Below are 18,621 nucleotides of genomic sequence, written 5' to 3'. Positions count from 1 at the left end.
AGCAGATCTCGGCAGCCATTGACCATTGTATTTCATAACATAAGTTTCATTTTTGGGTGAACTATCCCTTTAATGTGCACACACCAGCTCTACAACTCCATCACGAGACATTGTCACATTTCACAACTCATATTTGAGTCGCATCTGTAGCTTTGAATGGACATTCATTTAATAAGCACTACAACCAAATCACAGACACAAGTTTTAGTAAAAGGTGGCACAGATTTTATTATTTTTTAGATTTGCAGGACATTCTACAAAAACACCAGAGGGGATAGAGAAAAAGAAAGATACGAGAACATGGAAGAGACACTTTTTTTTTTTTTACAGAGAAGCTTTTATTCCCCTCCCTCCCCCAAACTGTGGAGAGTAAGGAGTCTAGAAAGATCCATCTAAAATGGTAAAAATGCTTACAAACAGACGTACAAAAGCGCCAGCAAGATTTAACGGATCCCAGTGTCAATGGAGTACAAACAGTCAATCAATCTCTTGAAGTTTTGAATCTGAAAATCGGGTTAAAAAAAAAAGAAAAAAGAAATCCTTCAGGAATGAATCCTTTTTCCACCCTGAATACTTCCATTTTTCAAATCAAAATAGATGTCCATCCTTTAAATAAAACGGCACGGATATTAAAACTTTAAAGAACTGAATTGAATATTTACACTTCCCCCAAATGTCTCATCATCAAGAAAACAAGATAATGGGACAAAATCATTGGCAAAAAAAAACAAAAACACATAAGATTACATTCTGCATGTTGCACAGACTAAGCATGCAGCTCTGGTAAGGCCAACAGGACATCACAGATGGGCTCCCTCTATTTACGAAACGGTACAATCAATAATGGAAAATTCGCGTGCAGAAAGAATATGTTAAAGAAATAAGAGGATCCACTTGCTTTTGAGAAAACTTTTCCCTCAAATGTGTTGTTTAAAAAATATTGTTAGGAGGACTGGCAGGGAGCACATCTACCCAAGAAGCAGCGGAATGTAGGTTCTGAAAACAAGTTGAAGTGAATGGGTATGGCAGTTTGGCTTCGATCTCCACCCTCTAGAAGAACCGACCAGAGTACTGCTTCACGCTGAAAGAGGAAATGACACGGGTGAAAACAGAGACAAAACCTCTTAGTGCTGGGGCATACATGTGGAAACACCATGTGATTCCTACTCTGAAAATGCTGTTACAATAAACAATACAAAACCAATTGTATGCATAGCATTATAATAAAGTAAATACAGTATTCACAAAGCATGGATACTTAATCTGATCATCTGCTTCTAATACAATGTGCAAGAAAGATCATTAAACATGTTGATTTACTTATGAAAGCATTTTAAAGTTGTTTCCTGACTCTGTTAGCATTGTTAAGGTTTACTCATACTAGCATGCAACAGGTATTAAAGTCAACATGAAACCTTTACGACTGAGTCTGGTTTCTCCCAAGGTTTATTTTTCTCCATTATGCCCTGATGGAGTTTTGGTTCCTTGCCACTGTCGCCTTTAACTTGGCTTATTCAGTTTGGGACACAATTTCGATCTAAGTTTTCAACTAAATGGCCAAATAAAATGAATTTAAATGTTTTAATAAAATGTGGATGCAGTTTGTTTTTCTGGAGCAGCAACGGAGTTCTGCAAGTGTGTTTGTTTGTTCCCGGTCACGAGTCAAAACCGCAGGAGGTGAGTGAAACTTCATCAAATGTCTGGTTTTTTTGGAAATCGGCGCTTAAGTGCATATATAACGTAAGCAACACAAATGTCAATCAAACACAGTGAATCAAAAGTTATCCAGGGATAATGCCATGATGTTTTCCGTTTGTGAGCACGCTCGTGTTTGGCTCTACCCACCGTCACGAGTTGGGCTGTTTTCGGGAAAGAATTGGTACAGCGTATCTGGAGATATGAAGGATGCAATACTAGTCTATAGGTACTCAAGATGCACCACAACGATTCATGGTAAAACATGGTTTGGAAAATGGATTCATGTTGTAGTCTCATTATATAATTTCTGTAAATTTTGAACACAAAAACAATTTACGGACAGCAGCTTTAAAATGTGCCCTAGAATGAGTTGTAACAATGTTAAATTGTTCTCTAATATCTACATAGAGGGTATTTGGCTTATTTAAAGGCAAAAATTGTCCAGATACTGTTTTATTAGGTCATTTAAAACCCTAGAAATTGTCCCTAGGATGTAATATTTTTGCCTTATTTGGAAGGGGCATGAATATTAAATGTTGAGCTCTGCTCTGATTGGCTTATTTCAGCATTTCACAGCACACTGCAGTTCAGCTGTTCAGCAAAGCGGCTCCTGAGTTCTGACCGTCCTGACAGAGCGCAAGACCGACTGAATGACACTTTAAGCAAAACATCTCAAATGGAGATTGATAAAATGCAGCTTACTTGTTTATTGGTGTACTAGTAAAATAAGAAACAAAAAAATTAAAACAGTCAAATTCCACATTACTTTAATGGTTTTCTATTAAAACAACAAAAAAGACTTTGTATTGTCAGACAGAGGTTACGTAAGTGCAGTTATTCAGCAAACACAATCGCAAATAGTCGAGCGTTTTCAGATCATCCGCGCGCGGGAGAGCTAACATGCACATGGTTGCCAGGTTGCAAAGTTTAAGGAAAACACGCATGTGTTCTTTTAACAAAAAAGCTCTGATTGGTTGATTTAAATTATTGAAATCTGGCAACCGTAACCACAAATGCTCCTCTTAAACACATTTGACAATGCAGTAAGTTCTTTGACATCAGCTTGGTGTCTCCCAGGCTTAAAAATCAGAGCCTGGGCCTTTCATTCACGATCCAATTTTCTGAAAATGACTTGTGTGACTCCAACTGGCCATTACCTGCAACTGGCTCTAACTTTTAGCCACTAGCGTTGACTAGGGATGTTTTATATAATTTGCAGGCATCAGGGAGCAGCTATCAATATGTGGGGTATTGAAGTCGCTTTTGAGTGCACACTCGCTTTTGAATTTGCGATGACGCATAATCTGTGTATAGGCCTATAATTTGTGGGCATCAGGGAGCCACTATCAATATATGCAGGATATTGAAATCTCTTTTGAATGCGACTCATTTGTCAATGATGATCAGGATCTGTTGTGCACCAAAACCTCCACCATCGTCTTGTCAGTCATCTCTCCTTACTCTCTTCACAAGAAGAGTGAAATCTGTCTCCTGCTCGTGCTTTATGGAGCAGAGCACACTTTCAGTTTATAATTGTTGTTTAATTGTAAAAATCAATGGTATCTAAAAGTTTATCTTATTTCCAACCAAAATAACTATATTGTGATGAAGATCGTTATGAGATAAAATTACTTAAAGGGTTGATGAATTGAGAAATCAACTTTCCCTTGAGCTTTTGATGTATAAAAGGTCATGGTAATATAAGATTATCCTGTAAGCTTCAGAGCTGAAAACTTCCTTGTTAGTCAAAGGAAAGCTTTTATAGACACCAGGCCCAGAAAACGATCGTGTGCTTCATCCTGACATCATCTAGATCTTTACAGACCATTAAGCAAGTGTAATTCAGTAGCCCCGCCCACCAACTTATCGGATCACGCTAGTCAACAGCAATAAACATGCTGAAGGATATAGCAAGATATTGTGGAAGAACACAGTCACTGCATAAGCTTCCTTTGGATCCTAATATTAGGAATGTGTGATACTTCATTTATTTTTAATGAAGTTCCATCTTACGTAGGGAAGAACATTTGTGTTCGCTTCATTTCACTGCGGAATCATTTGTAAATAAGTCACAAGTGCAGTTTTTGCAGACACAACGTTGTGCCTTCTATAGTGGATTCGACTGGAATAATTCAACAAACTTATGTGAGTAAAACTTCTTTTTTATATGTAATAGTAGTCCCGGGGCTGTGTGTTTTCCAGACGGGCTAGGGATGGGCATTTCAAGCAACAATAATATTCGAAGATCGATGGGAATTATTCGCAACTCCTCCCCCGCATGCACAGAGAGAGAGAGAGAGAGAGAGAGAGAGAGAGAGAGAGAGAGAGAGAGAGAGAGAGAGAGAGAGAGAGAGAGAGAGAGAGAGAGAGAGAGAGAGAGAGAGAGAGAGAGAGAGAGATTTAAAGACAATAATAAGACAAATAATTCGATTAAAAATCTCAAAAAATTTGCATAGCATGAAAAGGTTCTCTAAACGAGCTATTAACCTAATCATCTGAATCAACTTATTTACTCTAAACACCTGCAAAAGATTCCTGAGGCTTTTAAAAACTCCCAGCCTGGTTCATTACTCAAAAACGCAATCATGGGTAAGACTGCCTACCTGACTGCTGTCCAGAAGGCCATCATTGACACCCTCAAGCGAGAGGGTAAGACACAGAAAGAATTTATGAATGAATAGGCTGTTCCCAGAGTGCTGTATCAAGGCACCTCAGTGGGAAGTCTGTGGGAAGGAAAAAGTGTGGCAAAAAAACGCTGCACAACGAGAAGAGGTGACTGGACCCTGAGGAAGATTGTGGAGAAGGACTGATTCCAGACCTTGGGGGACCTGGGGAAGCAGTGGACTGAGTCTGGAGTAGAAACATCCAGAGCCACCGTGCACAGGTGTGTGCAGGAAAGAAGCAGCACGGGACTGTTGCTCAGTGGTCCAAAGTACTTTTTTCAGATGAAAGCAAATTTGGCATGTCATTCGGAAATCAAGGTGCCAGAGTCTGGAGGAAGACTGGGGAGAAGGAAATGCCAAAATGCCTGAAGTCCATGGACACACGGAAGACGGCAAAGCAGCGAAACTTTTCCGATGTGGAGATCGGCCGCGTCTCAATCATCTTACTAGTCCACTATTCAGGGCACTGATTAGGACATAAGTCAATGGGCTGACTCCCTGATCAGTGCCTTGACTACTGAACTAGTGAGATGATTGAGACGCGCCCATCGAGACCATCACTAGGGAAGTGGAAAAAACAAAATTGTTTTATTTGGGAGTTTAAAGAGTGGGATTAAAGGCACCCACAAAACAAAATATGGACCTAAATTACGAGTACTGTTAATAGTGTGGGGGTTGAGAAGCGCACTCCAACAGTTTAAAGCTGTTTTGATGAGAAATTATCAATGCATTATTTTAAAGCACGTGTTTTGAAACAATACGCATTTAATTTCGTATCACGGCACATGTAGGCTATTGGGATGTACGATATGATGATGTGATGTGAAGTACCATTCATTCACATTAATAACTGCATGACAATTTGTAAGATTCTTCTTATTATTATGATTTTTATTATTAATGACGCTTATTGTCATTTAGAAGAAGAATGTCGTTATTATTTATTTTATTATTATTTAAAAGAAGAAGAATGTCGTTTTTATTATTTTGTCAGTCTGAATTATTTTCAGTCCCAGTCCGTGCACAGCTGCCGGGCAAACCCTGAAACGTCAGGTAAAGCGGACAGGCTCGCGACTGAAGGAATACAGGCCTACAAATCAAATGCTTGGTATCACACAAATTAAACATTGAAGTCCATGTTGCACAAAAATAAACACTGAAGTTTATAATTACTATGTTGTTGTTGTTTTTACAGTGGGTCATAATATAGCATATCTTTGTCAGTGCGTTTTGTGGTGTTAGGAATTGTTTTTCTGCACATTTTCGCACTAACTCAAACGTGCGTACACCACCTCCTGAGCTGCCGTAGGATTTGAGCGTGCCGTACGCCAACGTCCATATTGATAAATCTCAAAGTCACCGTGGGTTTGGGTGTACGCAAGGTGTACGCTGGTAATTTGGTGTACGCACTTTTGATAAATGAGGACAAGTAAGACCACATTCATTAAGAAAAGTAAAACAGGGTCCATTTTGATTTCATGCTGACTTTAAATTTAACAAAATGACTTAACAGAATACCCATGCAACAAGAGTGAAAGATATGAGCGTTTCATTTGCATGAGAACATCACCGCAGGTTACAGACAGTAGCCAGTTTTGCATTAGAAAGCAGTTACACTAGCATGTAACTTTTAGAAAATCTAGAAAGTAGAAAAGCTGGTTTAAGTTCTGTGCATGCTGAATCAACAAAAAGCAGACTTCAAATCAGCTTGGTTCAGACAGAGTATAAACCAGCAAAGACATGAGAATACAGATGTTAGTCAGAGTGGGTTAAACTGGCAGGCCTCTTCAGTTAGGACAGGTGAAATGTGTTTGAGGGTAGGGGCAGATGATGCTGGGCCTGTGCTGTAGGGCAGACTGTAATTTGTTGTCACTTCATCTAACTAACAACAACAAAATCACAAGTCTTCCACACAGAAGCAAGCCAGCGTTTACTCCACTCTCCTGGGTCCCACTCATTTGCCCCTCTGTAAATTATGTTTGGATACTATCCCAAATGGAACTAATAAAACAAACCCTTTTGTACACATTTCACAAAAGGAAAAAATATGAAAGGTCAGGCAAAGAGAAGTGCATGAAACAGCATTCAAATGTATATGAAGCATGAAGCAAGTGTGTAGAACCACTGAAAATACATTTTAGTTCCACATACAGACGCAAAAAGAGACAGGCAATTTGGATTAGCATTTTTAATACCTCTATAGGGGCTTTCACACCGGGTAGTGTGGACTCAGCTATAGGATCTAGCCATCAGGGCAGTCCCTAGAGAACCTCATTTTCCTCTAGGGCCATTTTCCTGGATGCATTTGCAATGCTAGTAGAAACTCTTTAAGTGACAAGTCGCTACAACGTCGTGCCACTCTGGTTGCTGTGCGGGACTAGTATTTTGACTGTGCGGCAGACTTTAACGCACAGTTCTCAGCATTCTCCGTCTTCATTAGTTTACGATCTGTTCAACGGTCTATCTAATGTGTTATTAGATAGAACCATTAAACAAAGTAAACGGTATTGTAGTATTATAGCGTTTGCCGTGTGGTTGATGCCCAGTGTCTCTAACTGAGCAGAAATACATAATCCTGTTTTGCTAGGTCCCTTCAAAGTCGCATCAGATTTCCTTCAGAGTAAATATTGAGAAAAGCCTGGACTTCAGCGTCGGTCCATCTATTGCTGTTTTCTATGTTCGTGGAGTTAGTTTGTGAAATAAGTATACATAAACCGTGTGTTTACACAGCTTCTTAAAAATGGTGGAGAGAGCCAGTGTTTCGTATGGCATGTGTTCCTATTGTGTTGGGTTAGACCATGCTTTGATGTAGGTGCTAATTTAGTCACCCCAAAATGCGTTCCTATAACTAAAATCATTCCCAGTTCATGCGGTGAGAACACGCCAAAAGGTACTTCCCTCAATAGTTATAGGAACTATGAAAACGTTCCTACGGTGCGAAAGCCCCTCATTTCAACAAAATGCAAAGACTTGGTATACTTCGGAAACTAGGATTTGTTTGGCTGTTAAGTGTAACTGTGTTCAATCCAGGTATGACAAGATAAAGCGGATGAAATTCTTTTTCTTTTTGGTCTTAACTAGCCTTGGGAATTGAGATCCGGCAGATCTATAAGGATCGGTCCAAAATCCCATTCTGATTGGCTATGACTCAGCACAGCATTTTTGTGGTTTCAATGAGCACAAAAGTTGCTGGAAACTTGTCACACCTGGTCAGGACACATGATGCTTAGGTGTCAAAATGGAGTTGTGGTAAAGTGCTAGAATAAGTGATAGACTTGCCTGTTCTGTAATAGATACTGGGCATTCTGAATCTGGTCCTGTGTGCCTGTGATGGTAATAATCCGGTCCTCTGAGCCCTCCAAAGGCTCATCAATTTTGATAGATGCTCCCGACTCATGACGGATCTGTTTGATCCTCTGTCCGCCTTTCCCAATAATGGAGCCGGCCAGCTAGAACAAAGTTTTAGTTAGTACGATTCAGGGTTATTATGGTATGCTAAAAAATGTTTGTTAAATGAAATAAAATAAATATCTGCCATCCACTTAAGATAAAAACTTGTTGGAAAAAACAAAAAACTGAAGAAAAAAAAATAGCTACTTTTGAAAGGCATTATTCTGAGAGTGAATTAGGGCTAGGTATAGACCTTTATTACCATCCGCATGTCATCACATCTGGCTCCGATTAGTAGCAAAATCTAATTTCTGCCTACATTGTTAATGGAAGATCACTAATTGTGCCAAAAAAAATTAACTCAATTGAACTTGACAAATGTATTATGTAGCCTTTTGTGATACCCTAGCATGCGCACGTCTTTTCATCAAAGCGATCCAATTGTCAAGGCTGCCAGAGTCACCACAGTCATGAGATGAATTCTGCATGCTGCTAAAAAGTTAATACCAGAGGAACAGTTGTATAATATTCCTTTATTTGAACAACTTTTCAACGGTTCACAGTTGAGCTAATATTTGATTGTATCGGAAAGTAAAGATGTGCGACAGGTGGACAAATATAATGTAATTTAATAGGAAACTATGCGAGTGGCACGGCAGGACGGCGTCATAGCTAAACTCGATGTGCTCAAATTTTAGGATGCTCTGTGTCCTCCGTCAGACCGTCTTTAATTTTCTCCATATGTTAAACTTCATTTACAAGTCAGTGGTCCGTTATATTATGTTTATTGTGCAAGTATACATTTTGTGGATTTCGCAACTATAGCAACCGCTTTTCCTTTGCCGCTTTTCCTTGCCTCAGGGATTTTTCCCCTCAGGGATACCTTTAAGTAAAACCACTTAAAGGGGTGATTGCATGCAATTTTACTTTTTTACCTTTAGTTAGTGTATAATGTTGCTGCTTGAGCATAAACAGTATCTGCAGTTACAGCTCTGAAAGTTCAATGCAAATGGAGATATTGTCTTTTAAAGTTATGGCAGTTTATTGCCTACAAAAATGGCCGGTTTGGACTACGACTTTAAGAGGTTTCATGCAACCTAGCCCAGGTCATTTTCAAATACCTCCCGCACATCTTCCTCCTTAATATTCACTTATTATGTGCACCACCAAAAAAACAAAAATCTAAAATCATATGGAAGCACAAACTATAATAACTAAAAAAAAAAAATTCTTCATTTTTACAAATATGCACATTGTTTAATTTTACACTCACATCTTTAGGGATGGTCACTTGTGTTGTAATAACCGGCCCACCGATGTCGCTGTAAGAACCTCGACCACCTGATAACACAAACATCTTACTGTAATTCAGCCATTTTAGAGTTATATTTAGGCCTCTCATTCACACCCTTATACAAGCATAATTGAAATATATAATTCATATTCCATTATCACAGTATCTGACACACTCACCAGATTGGAAGGGCTCCCAAGAAGAATTATTGTCTTTAGATGAAAAAAGAAAAGAAGAGAAGAAGAAGGTGATCCAGATATCAGAGCTATGACAGTGAAGGATAAAGAGAGAGAAAAGCAGGAAACACTACGCTATCAAGAGGAGAGCAGTGCTCCGTTTGACTGGAGGTAACCTTGAGCTTGTGTGTGTGTGTGTGTGTGTGTGTGTGTGTGTGTGTGTGTGTGTGTGTGTGGCAGAAAAACACTCACCATATCCACCTCCACTCTGTGTCCAACAATGATGAAGAAGAAGAAAAAAAAAAACAAACACGGGAATCAATTCAGAGAGCACAAGCATACACTCAAAGCACATTATACATGGATAACTGATTCTTCAAGCTCCCAATCTGACACGTTTATTGAACATTAAAGCAATTCACCACACACACCTAACGCTCCTTACCGCTGTAAAATAGTTGTAAAGCCTGGTTTCACGGGGTATATTGTTTTTTAAAATGTGGCAACAGTGTGATGTAAGATACTAATGATCAATAAATAATTACACAGATTTTTCACTGCATAGTAACATTTTCATAACAATTAAGCACATTTGCCCTAATTTTCACTACTCTAATCTCATTTATAAATTTTCACAATATTTAATTCACTGCATTACAATTCTATTTACTATAATTACAGTAGTAAGCCCATTGAACAATGAAAATAGAAGAACAATAAGCATTATTGTATCAGGAATAAAACAAGGAAAATTGATTTACTTGTCATGAATATGCCAGAATGGCAAAATGTATTAAATTGTTGATATCATACACGATTATTGGATCATTGATAAACTGGTATTAAATTGTTGATATTATACACGATTATTGGATCATTGATAAACTGATATTATGGATGCATTTTTTTGCAAATTGTCCACTGAGCATATTGGCTAAATTACAGCAGCTCATCCAATTTGTCTAAACAATTAGTTTATAAAGCAGAATTCAACATGCATGTGCTGATCCTGTATATGGACAACGACAGGCTTGCCATCTTCCAGAACACTCAACTCAGTCAGAGCAGCGTTGCCCAAAGTTCATTGGCGAGTGTGATGGCTTTCACCTACGTATTTAACTGCTCCTTGGTAACCAAGGCAACAAGTGATTCAAAAATCTGTTGCCAAGCAACAGCAGGCCAAACCAGTGCACTAGGCATAAGAGCTTCACATATGCATCTATTACACTGTCACTTCAGAGAGAAAGAATAAGCCATTCCCCTTTCTTTTTTTTCTGAACGTGCCCATTAATGAAAGGAAAGAGACTCCTTTACAATGACAGATGACAATCAAGTGATTATGCTCAGTACTTGTTTCAAAAATAAAAATTCATATGCAGAAGTTCATTTATCCTCACCATGCTCTCGTAGCGGTCTCCGGGTCGCCCCCTTCGGTCACTGCGTACAGGAAGAGAGACATGCTTAATTTGATATGCTTGTAGTGGGCATGCATCTTAAAAACACCCTGAGAGGCCATGTTTTTAGAGAGACAATAACACACACAAATCACATAAAATTAGGGCTGTACGATTTTCGGAGGGGAGGGGTGGCTGAGATACAAATTAAAAAATAAATAAATAAATAAAAATGGAGGGTGGTGAGGGAGGTGGGGGGAGAACACCAGGTTTGTTGTGCCTGCTTGTAGGACTACACAATTTGACAAGGTTTTTGCTTGCATGTCAATATAACTAATAATGATTATAATGATTATTATTACTAATAAATAAAAATATTCAAAAAATAAGAGTTGTTACTATAGTATCAACACTATTATTACAAAGTTAAGATGAATTATAATATAATAAAAGTTTACAGAAAACATGTTAACATGCAGGCTGTCAGGGACACAGGTGGCCTATAACTAGACATTATACAGGAACACTTCAATAGACTACACATGAAAATAAATGTTTTTCCTCTAACATTTACTTCAAATTTGTTTAGAGAAAATATATTTTTGCCCAATATAGGGTGGTGTGAGCATTATTGAGTGCTATAATCACATGTACGTAATGTCTGTCATTCAGATTGGAAGCAAGAGGGCGCCCTCATGCAGACAGTCCAATTATGCCTCACAGAAGAAACAAAAGTTATGACTTTCCAGAAAATCCCTCATATGGACAAAGGCATCTAGCTATCGCTGCAGCTGAAAGAAAATATGATAGAAATGCTTTGAATTATTAAACATGAAGACAAAAAAAACCGAAAGACTGTGACAATTTATGGTTTATCTGTTCTTCAAGTCATCATCTGTATTTTCTTAAAAACAAAGTATATTTACAATGCGATGCAAATCAACATCGTAATTATTAGGAGTGTAACGGTACACTTGTCACAATTTGATATTTATCATCTCAATACTGAATACATATATTCAGCCAAAATAAAGAAGAGTTATTATTATTATTATTAAAATAATATTATTATTATTATTAGTGTATTATTATCAGGACCCACAAATATTTCCCCACTGTATTATTAGTCGCTTAATGTCTCCCTCTATTAATGCACTATACAACAATAAACCATCTACAATGCTTTGAATAATCATACTAATAAAACTAAATGTGATCAGGTGATTTAAATGATGTTTGCGCTTTGACTCAGATGATCAATGCAATCCGTCACAGCTCTAATCGCAAGAACACATGTCAAAATGAGCACTCAAACTGTAAATGTTTAGATCATCCCAAAAAAATGATTCTGCCTTTACTCAGTCTCATGTTGCTTTCACACGTCACGCAATTATTTGTACATCTGCGTTTACTACAGTATGCGTTGCTGTAAATCTGTTCATTGTATAAAGCCGTCGTATCTCGTCAGAAGACTTGGATTTGGATTAGACACTTGATTACTTTCTTTTTACGATGCCTTTATTACATTGTTCTGAATCTTTTAAGTTTGAGAGGCATGGACTTTAAATGGAGGGACAGTAATTTCAGGTTTCATAAAATAATATCTTAATTTGTGTTTGGAAGTTAAAGGAACATGCCAACTTTTTGGGACTCTGGTGCGCCGAACGCGTGTGCGTGCACGCGGTTTGCGCTTATATCGTCCGATCTTGCAGGCTACGTGTAATATAAACAGACAACAGTATAAAAAAAAAAGCCAGTTCATGACACCTTTAAGAGAAACTAATACGATATATTGCGATATTGTAAGAAACATTTTTGGCCCCACTTTATATTAGGTGGCCTTAAGAACTATGTATTTACATCAAAAAATAAGTACAATGTACTTACTGTGTTCAAATTGTATTGCAAAACACCTTTGCTGATATTGAGGTGGGATACGGGTAGAGTTAGAGATAGGTGTGGTGGTGTGGGTAAGTTTAAGGGTAGGGTTAGATGTAAGGGAAGTGCCAACTGTGTAATTACAAATGTAATTATTACAGACGCAATATTTTTTTTTTTTTTTTTTTTTTAGAAAGATTAATTTAAAACATATACATTTATTTATATCTTATAAATAAAAGAACACAACCATTTTGCATAAAATATGACAAGTAACCGTTTTATTTAATGAATACAGTATCATTTATATTACTAATCACTATTTTGTGCAATCTAAGTAAATGTAAACAGTAAAGTGACTGCAGGATTATTCTTGTGTACGTTTTAAAGGTTCACAGTATAGCAGTTTTTCATTTCTAAACTATTTAGCAACAGAAAGTGCATAGTCCATCCATGACTGAATGACGGTTTGTTTTATATTTAAAGGGATAGTTCACTTTTTGATGATGTGATGTGGAGTAGCCTACCATTCATTCACATTAATAATTGCATGACAATTTGTAAGATTCTTTTTATTATATTATTATGATTTTTATTATTAATGACGCTTATTGTAATTTAGAAGAAGACTGTCGTTATTATTTTTTTTATTAATATTTAAAAGAAGAATGTCATTTTTATTATTTTGTCTGTCTGAATTATTCAGTCCCAGTCCGTGCGCAGCTGCCGCACAGGCTCGCAACTGGAGGAATACGTCTCAAATGCTTTGGTATCCTATAGTCACACAAATTAAACATTGAAGTCTATGTTGCACAAAAATAAACACTGAAGTTTATAATTACTATGTTGTTGTTGTTTTTACAGTGGGTCATAATATAGCATATCTTTGTCAGTGCCTTTTGTGGTGTTAGGAATTGTTTTTCTGCACATTTTCGCACTAACTCAAACGTCCGTACACCACCTCCTGAGCTGCCGTAGGATTTGAGCGTGCCGTACGCCAACGTCCATATTGATAAATCTCAAAGTCACCGTGGGTTTGGGTGTACACTGGAAATTTGGTGTACGCACATATTCTTGAGAGGTTTGCTAATGCTAATGCACACTCATTCACTTTGTGCTTCTCCGACTCTGCATCAGTTACGTTCTTTCTCTGAGATAATACTGCCATCTAGCGGTTGGGTTGTATACAGTCTGTGGTTTAATTCAAACACAAAGCCACGAATCTTGAATGTAGATAAATAAATATATTAATATTGATACAGTGTTTTTGAGAATCGATACAGTATCACCAAACATAATATCGTGATACTCACGTGTACCGATATTTTCTTACACCGCTAGTAAAAACATGTAATGTTTGGTGCATTTTACTTTTCAAATCCACATCACAAACTATGTTGGCAGAGATGAGAATCATTGACTGAACTGATCAAGCCGCTCTTATTACACTGCTGCTCCTCACTATGAAACATGCTGTGTATATATTTATTTATTTAACCAAAAAGAAACCTTTGAGTTTCATAAATCGCACTAAGCCAAATCGTGATTTCAGATTTATTTTGATGAATCGTGTAGCCCTACATAAAATAAATTTAAATTTAGGAAGTCCATCACTTCATTACAAAATTTAATTGAACAAAGCAGTATATTTTTTTAACATCTTGCAGAGAGAAGAGGTTGTGCCAAGAAATTTTACTTCTGTTCAGGTCAACAGGTATTACACAGTCTATGTAAAGTTTTCCACTCTGCTTTCTTTCTTGTTGTAAATAGGCTGTAAGGCAGTTCTATCTTACTGCTTTTGTGGTTACTTACTTTGGTCTGTCGTCCATATTGCTGTGATAGCTCTGGTGGGAAAATCGATCACCTCTGGAAACAAAAATTATTATCAGTGATTCTGGTATGATTCATGATATACAACATACGAAAGACTGTCCAGAGAACTCACAGAAACAGCACCAATTCCCTCATTTGCATCATTCAACAATATCAATGATAATCAACTAAAACACAAACAGCTGTGAAAAGTAAATAAAAAGGCACCTGATTGCAACATATAAAAAAAATATACCAGGGTTTCCGCCACTTGAACATGCACAAAAACAACAACGGTAGGGGTGTGATGAGACGAGATTGGATTCACGAGGACGAGATGAAACATTTTTTGCACAGAATTTTTAAGAACTCCTCAATGACTAAATGTATTACTAGACAAATTGTCTGCAGGTGCATTTTGAAATGCTTTAACTAATCAACTTGTAACGAATGTCATGCCGGTTCTACTTTCTGAGAGTGAATCATAATATGCATTAAAAAACAACAATACTAAAGCACTGTAAAAGATTTTGCCACAAACTCAACTGACTGGTTTCTCTCCGGTATGATTTCACTTGAGTATCTTCAGACGTTACTGTAAATGAATTATGAGCTTCCAGAACTGTTTGACCTCCTAATGCAACTCATTTCCACAAACTGAACATACAGAAATAAAAAAAACAGTATAAATAACAATATATAATAGTTTATTTCTTAGTCTTAAGTGCAAACAATAAACACAACCATACTCAAAGTACTCTCTCAATTTTCAAAGTGCAAACAGAGACAAGAGCTAAGAGGATATCAATAAAACAACACAGTACAGATTTCATATTAGGATACAGGCTATTGTAAAAACTGTAATGTCTATAACTTGCACATTAGGCAGTTTTAAACACCTGCCTCCTTTAAATGTTTTATTATAAGTAGCCTAAGTTCATTTATAAGGTAAATACACCTATCTCTAGTTTTTATGACTAACTAACAAACTGTGAACATTAGATAATTTTTCCTGAGGTAAATGCAAATGTTAAGTGACATTGTTCTGAGGTTGTTTCAGAAACTATGATTGAGCGATTAATGAGCTTGCGTTTGCTTTCGATCTGTGCTGAGTGCGCATTCTACATATCCAGCTCTGTTGCGCATGAATCATCCACCATGGCACTGTCAATCATCTCACCTTACTCGTGTCACGTGATCAGTGATTCCTGCTGCACTGTGGGCGACTGCAAGCTGAGCAGAGCAGACGCTTACAAAAGTTTACAACTGAAGCGACCATTATCTAACTGAATTAAATGTTTTTTTCCTATAAAAAAGCAAAACGACAGTGGAGTAATGTAAATGTAGCGGTGGCATATTCTATACTAATTTCCCTCTGTCATGGTGACCTCGCTAGACAGTTTTTTGCTCGAAGAGAAATCTCAAAACATTTTAATCTCGCGGTACAAGATCTTGTCACACCCCTATACAACAGTAATAATAAAAAGATATTACAGATTAGTTCTTATTATTATCATTATAATGCCTTTTTTGCAAAACGCTGCAATGCACAAAGACCTACATACCCTCCTCTAGGTGGTGGTGGTGGGGGCAGGGGCAGATTTCGGGCCCTACTGCCCCCACGTCCTCCTCTCCCTGGTGGGGGTGGAGGTGGTCCACGGCGTGGGCTCATATCATCATAATCTCGTCTGGAAGGGGGCATGGGACGACCACCACGGCCGGGAGGCATGCGATCGAACCCTCCACGGCCTCGCATCGGGAACCCACCCATAGGCCGTCGCCCTCTCTCTTCATACATCATGGTAAAGCCGCCATAGTCATAGGTTTCATCATAAAAGTTTGGGTCATAGGGCTGGGCTCGACCTTTAATAGGGGCCTACAGATAAAACAAGACAAATATAAAATGTATTTACGAAGCAAAATGTTTACATTATCTAAAGACACTGTGGATGTTGCTACAATGTCAAATTAGAAGAATTCTGTATAATACAGACATGAAACAAAATAAAACGTCCTTGTGTCTTCGTCATCTCACCTCTGAAATTAGCTCCAAAATGACCTTGATGCACTCAACCACACGCTCAGGTTTACCTCCGACTAAAACTACGCGGTCAGTGGAGTGGGGGCAGCATTCCTGGAAGAGCTTGATTGTAGTCTGAGTATTCTTAAAAATGAATACCAATTCCCATCATCAGATAAATACTTTTTTTTGTTAAGGTGGTATAAAAATGTTAAGCTTCCTGGTTCCGAAATCTATTATTTTACAACATGGTATTTTTAGCACTGTGCTAACCTCCCTCAGTTCCTTGATCTTGGCACCTTTGACTCCAATAATGCCTCCGGCCAAACTCTGATGAATCAGCAGACGCAGTTCACAATCAAAGTCAGTCCCACTGTAGTGCTGATACTGCCAAATATACAACAAAAAAAATGGTTTAAGGACACGTGCAAACCAACCAACATACATATACACAAAGATTATGGTGACCAGATGTCCTGAAAAATTCGGGACAGTCCCGAAAACTACACTGTTGTCCGAATCTCAAATCTGGCCCTAATTGTCCTGAAAATTATACTAAAGCAAAATCTTGAGTAGTTATTGTCTGATAAATATTAAAAACTGTCTGCGGAGGTTGAGGCGTCCTGCAACCACCCCTCGCCGGCTGCAGCATCTTTTTTCTAAGTTCTTAAAAAAATACTGAAGGCAGTATGTGCGGACGTCGGGCCTCCACAACCTAGGTAGGCTATAGCTGTGTAAATTTAAAGTTTTATTGTTTCTATACATGTATCATCTTAATCTATATGCACAAAGACAAGTCCCCATTTTGTTTTAATCCTTGATGAAGAGAGCGCAAGTTGCTGCGTGCAGCCACGAGGAGGATGGTGATGTGATGCAAGCGTAAAGGAGTGATTGCTCGCGGCATTGTGTACAAAAAAATACTTCACTACACAATTATTTCTTTATTTTTATTTAAGCTTATTAGCGTTAGGCTATACAGAAAGGTCTGATTCACGCACTGTTACTTACAACAGTCATTGTTTTTCTTTTATTTTCACAATAACATCTGAGGTGATTTTAATGTAGTTTTTTTGTGGCAGACTAAAGACAAACAGACTGTTTATATATAAATATATGTATAGATATGTGTGTGTGTGTGTGTGTGTGTGTGTGTGTGTGTGTGTGTGTGTGTGTGTGTGTGTGTGTGTGTGTGTATGCATGCACATATACATATATGGTAAATGGACTGCATTTATATAGCGCTTTCAACAGAACCTATGGCCATCCAAATCTTTAAAGGGGCAGTAGCCTTTACTGTTCTTTTTATTGTCTAACAAAGGATAAGAACATCACTCACTGCTCTTGATTGAATATCTTGTGTAAATTTAATAAGGATTAATATTTAATTTAAACGGTGAAATATGCAATTACTTTACATTTGATTACTTTATTCAATTTTTCAACAATTGGTATGAAGCATTGTTTATTTTATTAGTATCTTTGCTCAATAATATTTATTTGTGCTGTTGCTTGTATTTAAGTTATTTGTTCTTATTTTCATTTGACAGTAGACCTTTTTCCCTAAACATAGTAAATACAGAACCGTACCAAAGCCGTGAACCTAAAGCCGTGATACAAAGCTAACCATGAGCAATCACGCGCAAGAAATCCATTTCCGGCGCTTTCCGCGCTTGCACAGACTAAAGCCAGAATGCGCGAATGTCACAACAGGAAACACGCATGCGCGCCCTCGGATCAGTCGGACGTAGTGGTGTACAAGAGGTAAAAACGATATAAATACTGTTCGTTTTCTCACACAAACCGCTTGTTTCGTGTCTTAGGCCATCGGTGTGTACTTACGATGGGGGATTGTTTAATTTGGACTTCTCTGTGTATGCTCTTTGAGGTGGTGACCATAGACCTGCATTATGTGAGGCACAGACAAGAACAGTTTGACCTAAAATGATCAAAATTTAAACTACTGGGGAAACAAATACTCCTACATCTCAGAAGCCCATGAGGTAAGCTAAAACATATCAAAATTTTATTTCAAAGTGAACTATCCCTTTAACGCATCTCTGCAAAGTTGATATATTGACACCAAACTGTGCATGTGTCATTGTCACCTCACTCTGACCACACCACATTAATTTGGTCACAGCACCACCTATTGGTCAAAAGTGATACATTACTTTATTTATTTTTTATTTATTTTAACTTCATGTATAAATGTATATCTATTTTGTCTAAGCTTATGTTAATAGGTCTTTAATGGTTCAGTGTTGCAGCTGGTCACTCTCAGCCATGTTGGCATGTC

The 18,621-nt window shown here is 37.7% G+C and overlaps 1 protein-coding gene across 4 annotated transcripts in view; it reads right to left on the bottom strand.

Moving 5' to 3' along the window:
• Window positions 1-202: 202 nt before the first annotated feature.
• The window catches only part of hnrpkl (heterogeneous nuclear ribonucleoprotein K, like), a 35,450-nt gene continuing 17,031 nt past the window's right edge, over window positions 203-18,621 (bottom strand). For 3 of the 4 annotated variants that reach the window (XM_067437880.1, XM_067437884.1, XM_067437883.1), the window contains 10 exons: window positions 16,599-16,712; window positions 16,341-16,469; window positions 15,871-16,181; window positions 14,306-14,359; window positions 10,619-10,658; window positions 9,474-9,489; window positions 9,225-9,257; window positions 9,025-9,092; window positions 7,641-7,810; window positions 203-1,081 (listed from right to left, as the gene is read on the bottom strand). In XM_067437880.1, coding sequence (XP_067293981.1) covers window positions 1,051-1,081; window positions 7,641-7,810; window positions 9,025-9,092; window positions 9,225-9,257; window positions 9,474-9,489; window positions 10,619-10,658; window positions 14,306-14,359; window positions 15,871-16,181; window positions 16,341-16,469; window positions 16,599-16,712 — 966 coding nt within the window. In that variant the 3' untranslated portion in view covers window positions 203-1,050. The remainder of the gene's footprint in view (window positions 1,082-7,640; window positions 7,811-9,024; window positions 9,093-9,224; window positions 9,258-9,473; window positions 9,490-10,618; window positions 10,659-14,305; window positions 14,360-15,870; window positions 16,182-16,340; window positions 16,470-16,598; window positions 16,713-18,621) is intronic. The other variant, XM_067437882.1, reaches the window with a different exon arrangement.

This window comes from Pseudorasbora parva, chromosome 3 (assembly GCF_024679245.1).
Source record: "Pseudorasbora parva isolate DD20220531a chromosome 3, ASM2467924v1, whole genome shotgun sequence".
NCBI classification, from domain to species: Eukaryota; Metazoa; Chordata; class Actinopteri; order Cypriniformes; family Gobionidae; genus Pseudorasbora; species Pseudorasbora parva.
The sequence above is the reverse complement of the archived record's forward strand: the minus strand, read 5'-3'. Positions and strand labels throughout refer to the sequence as shown.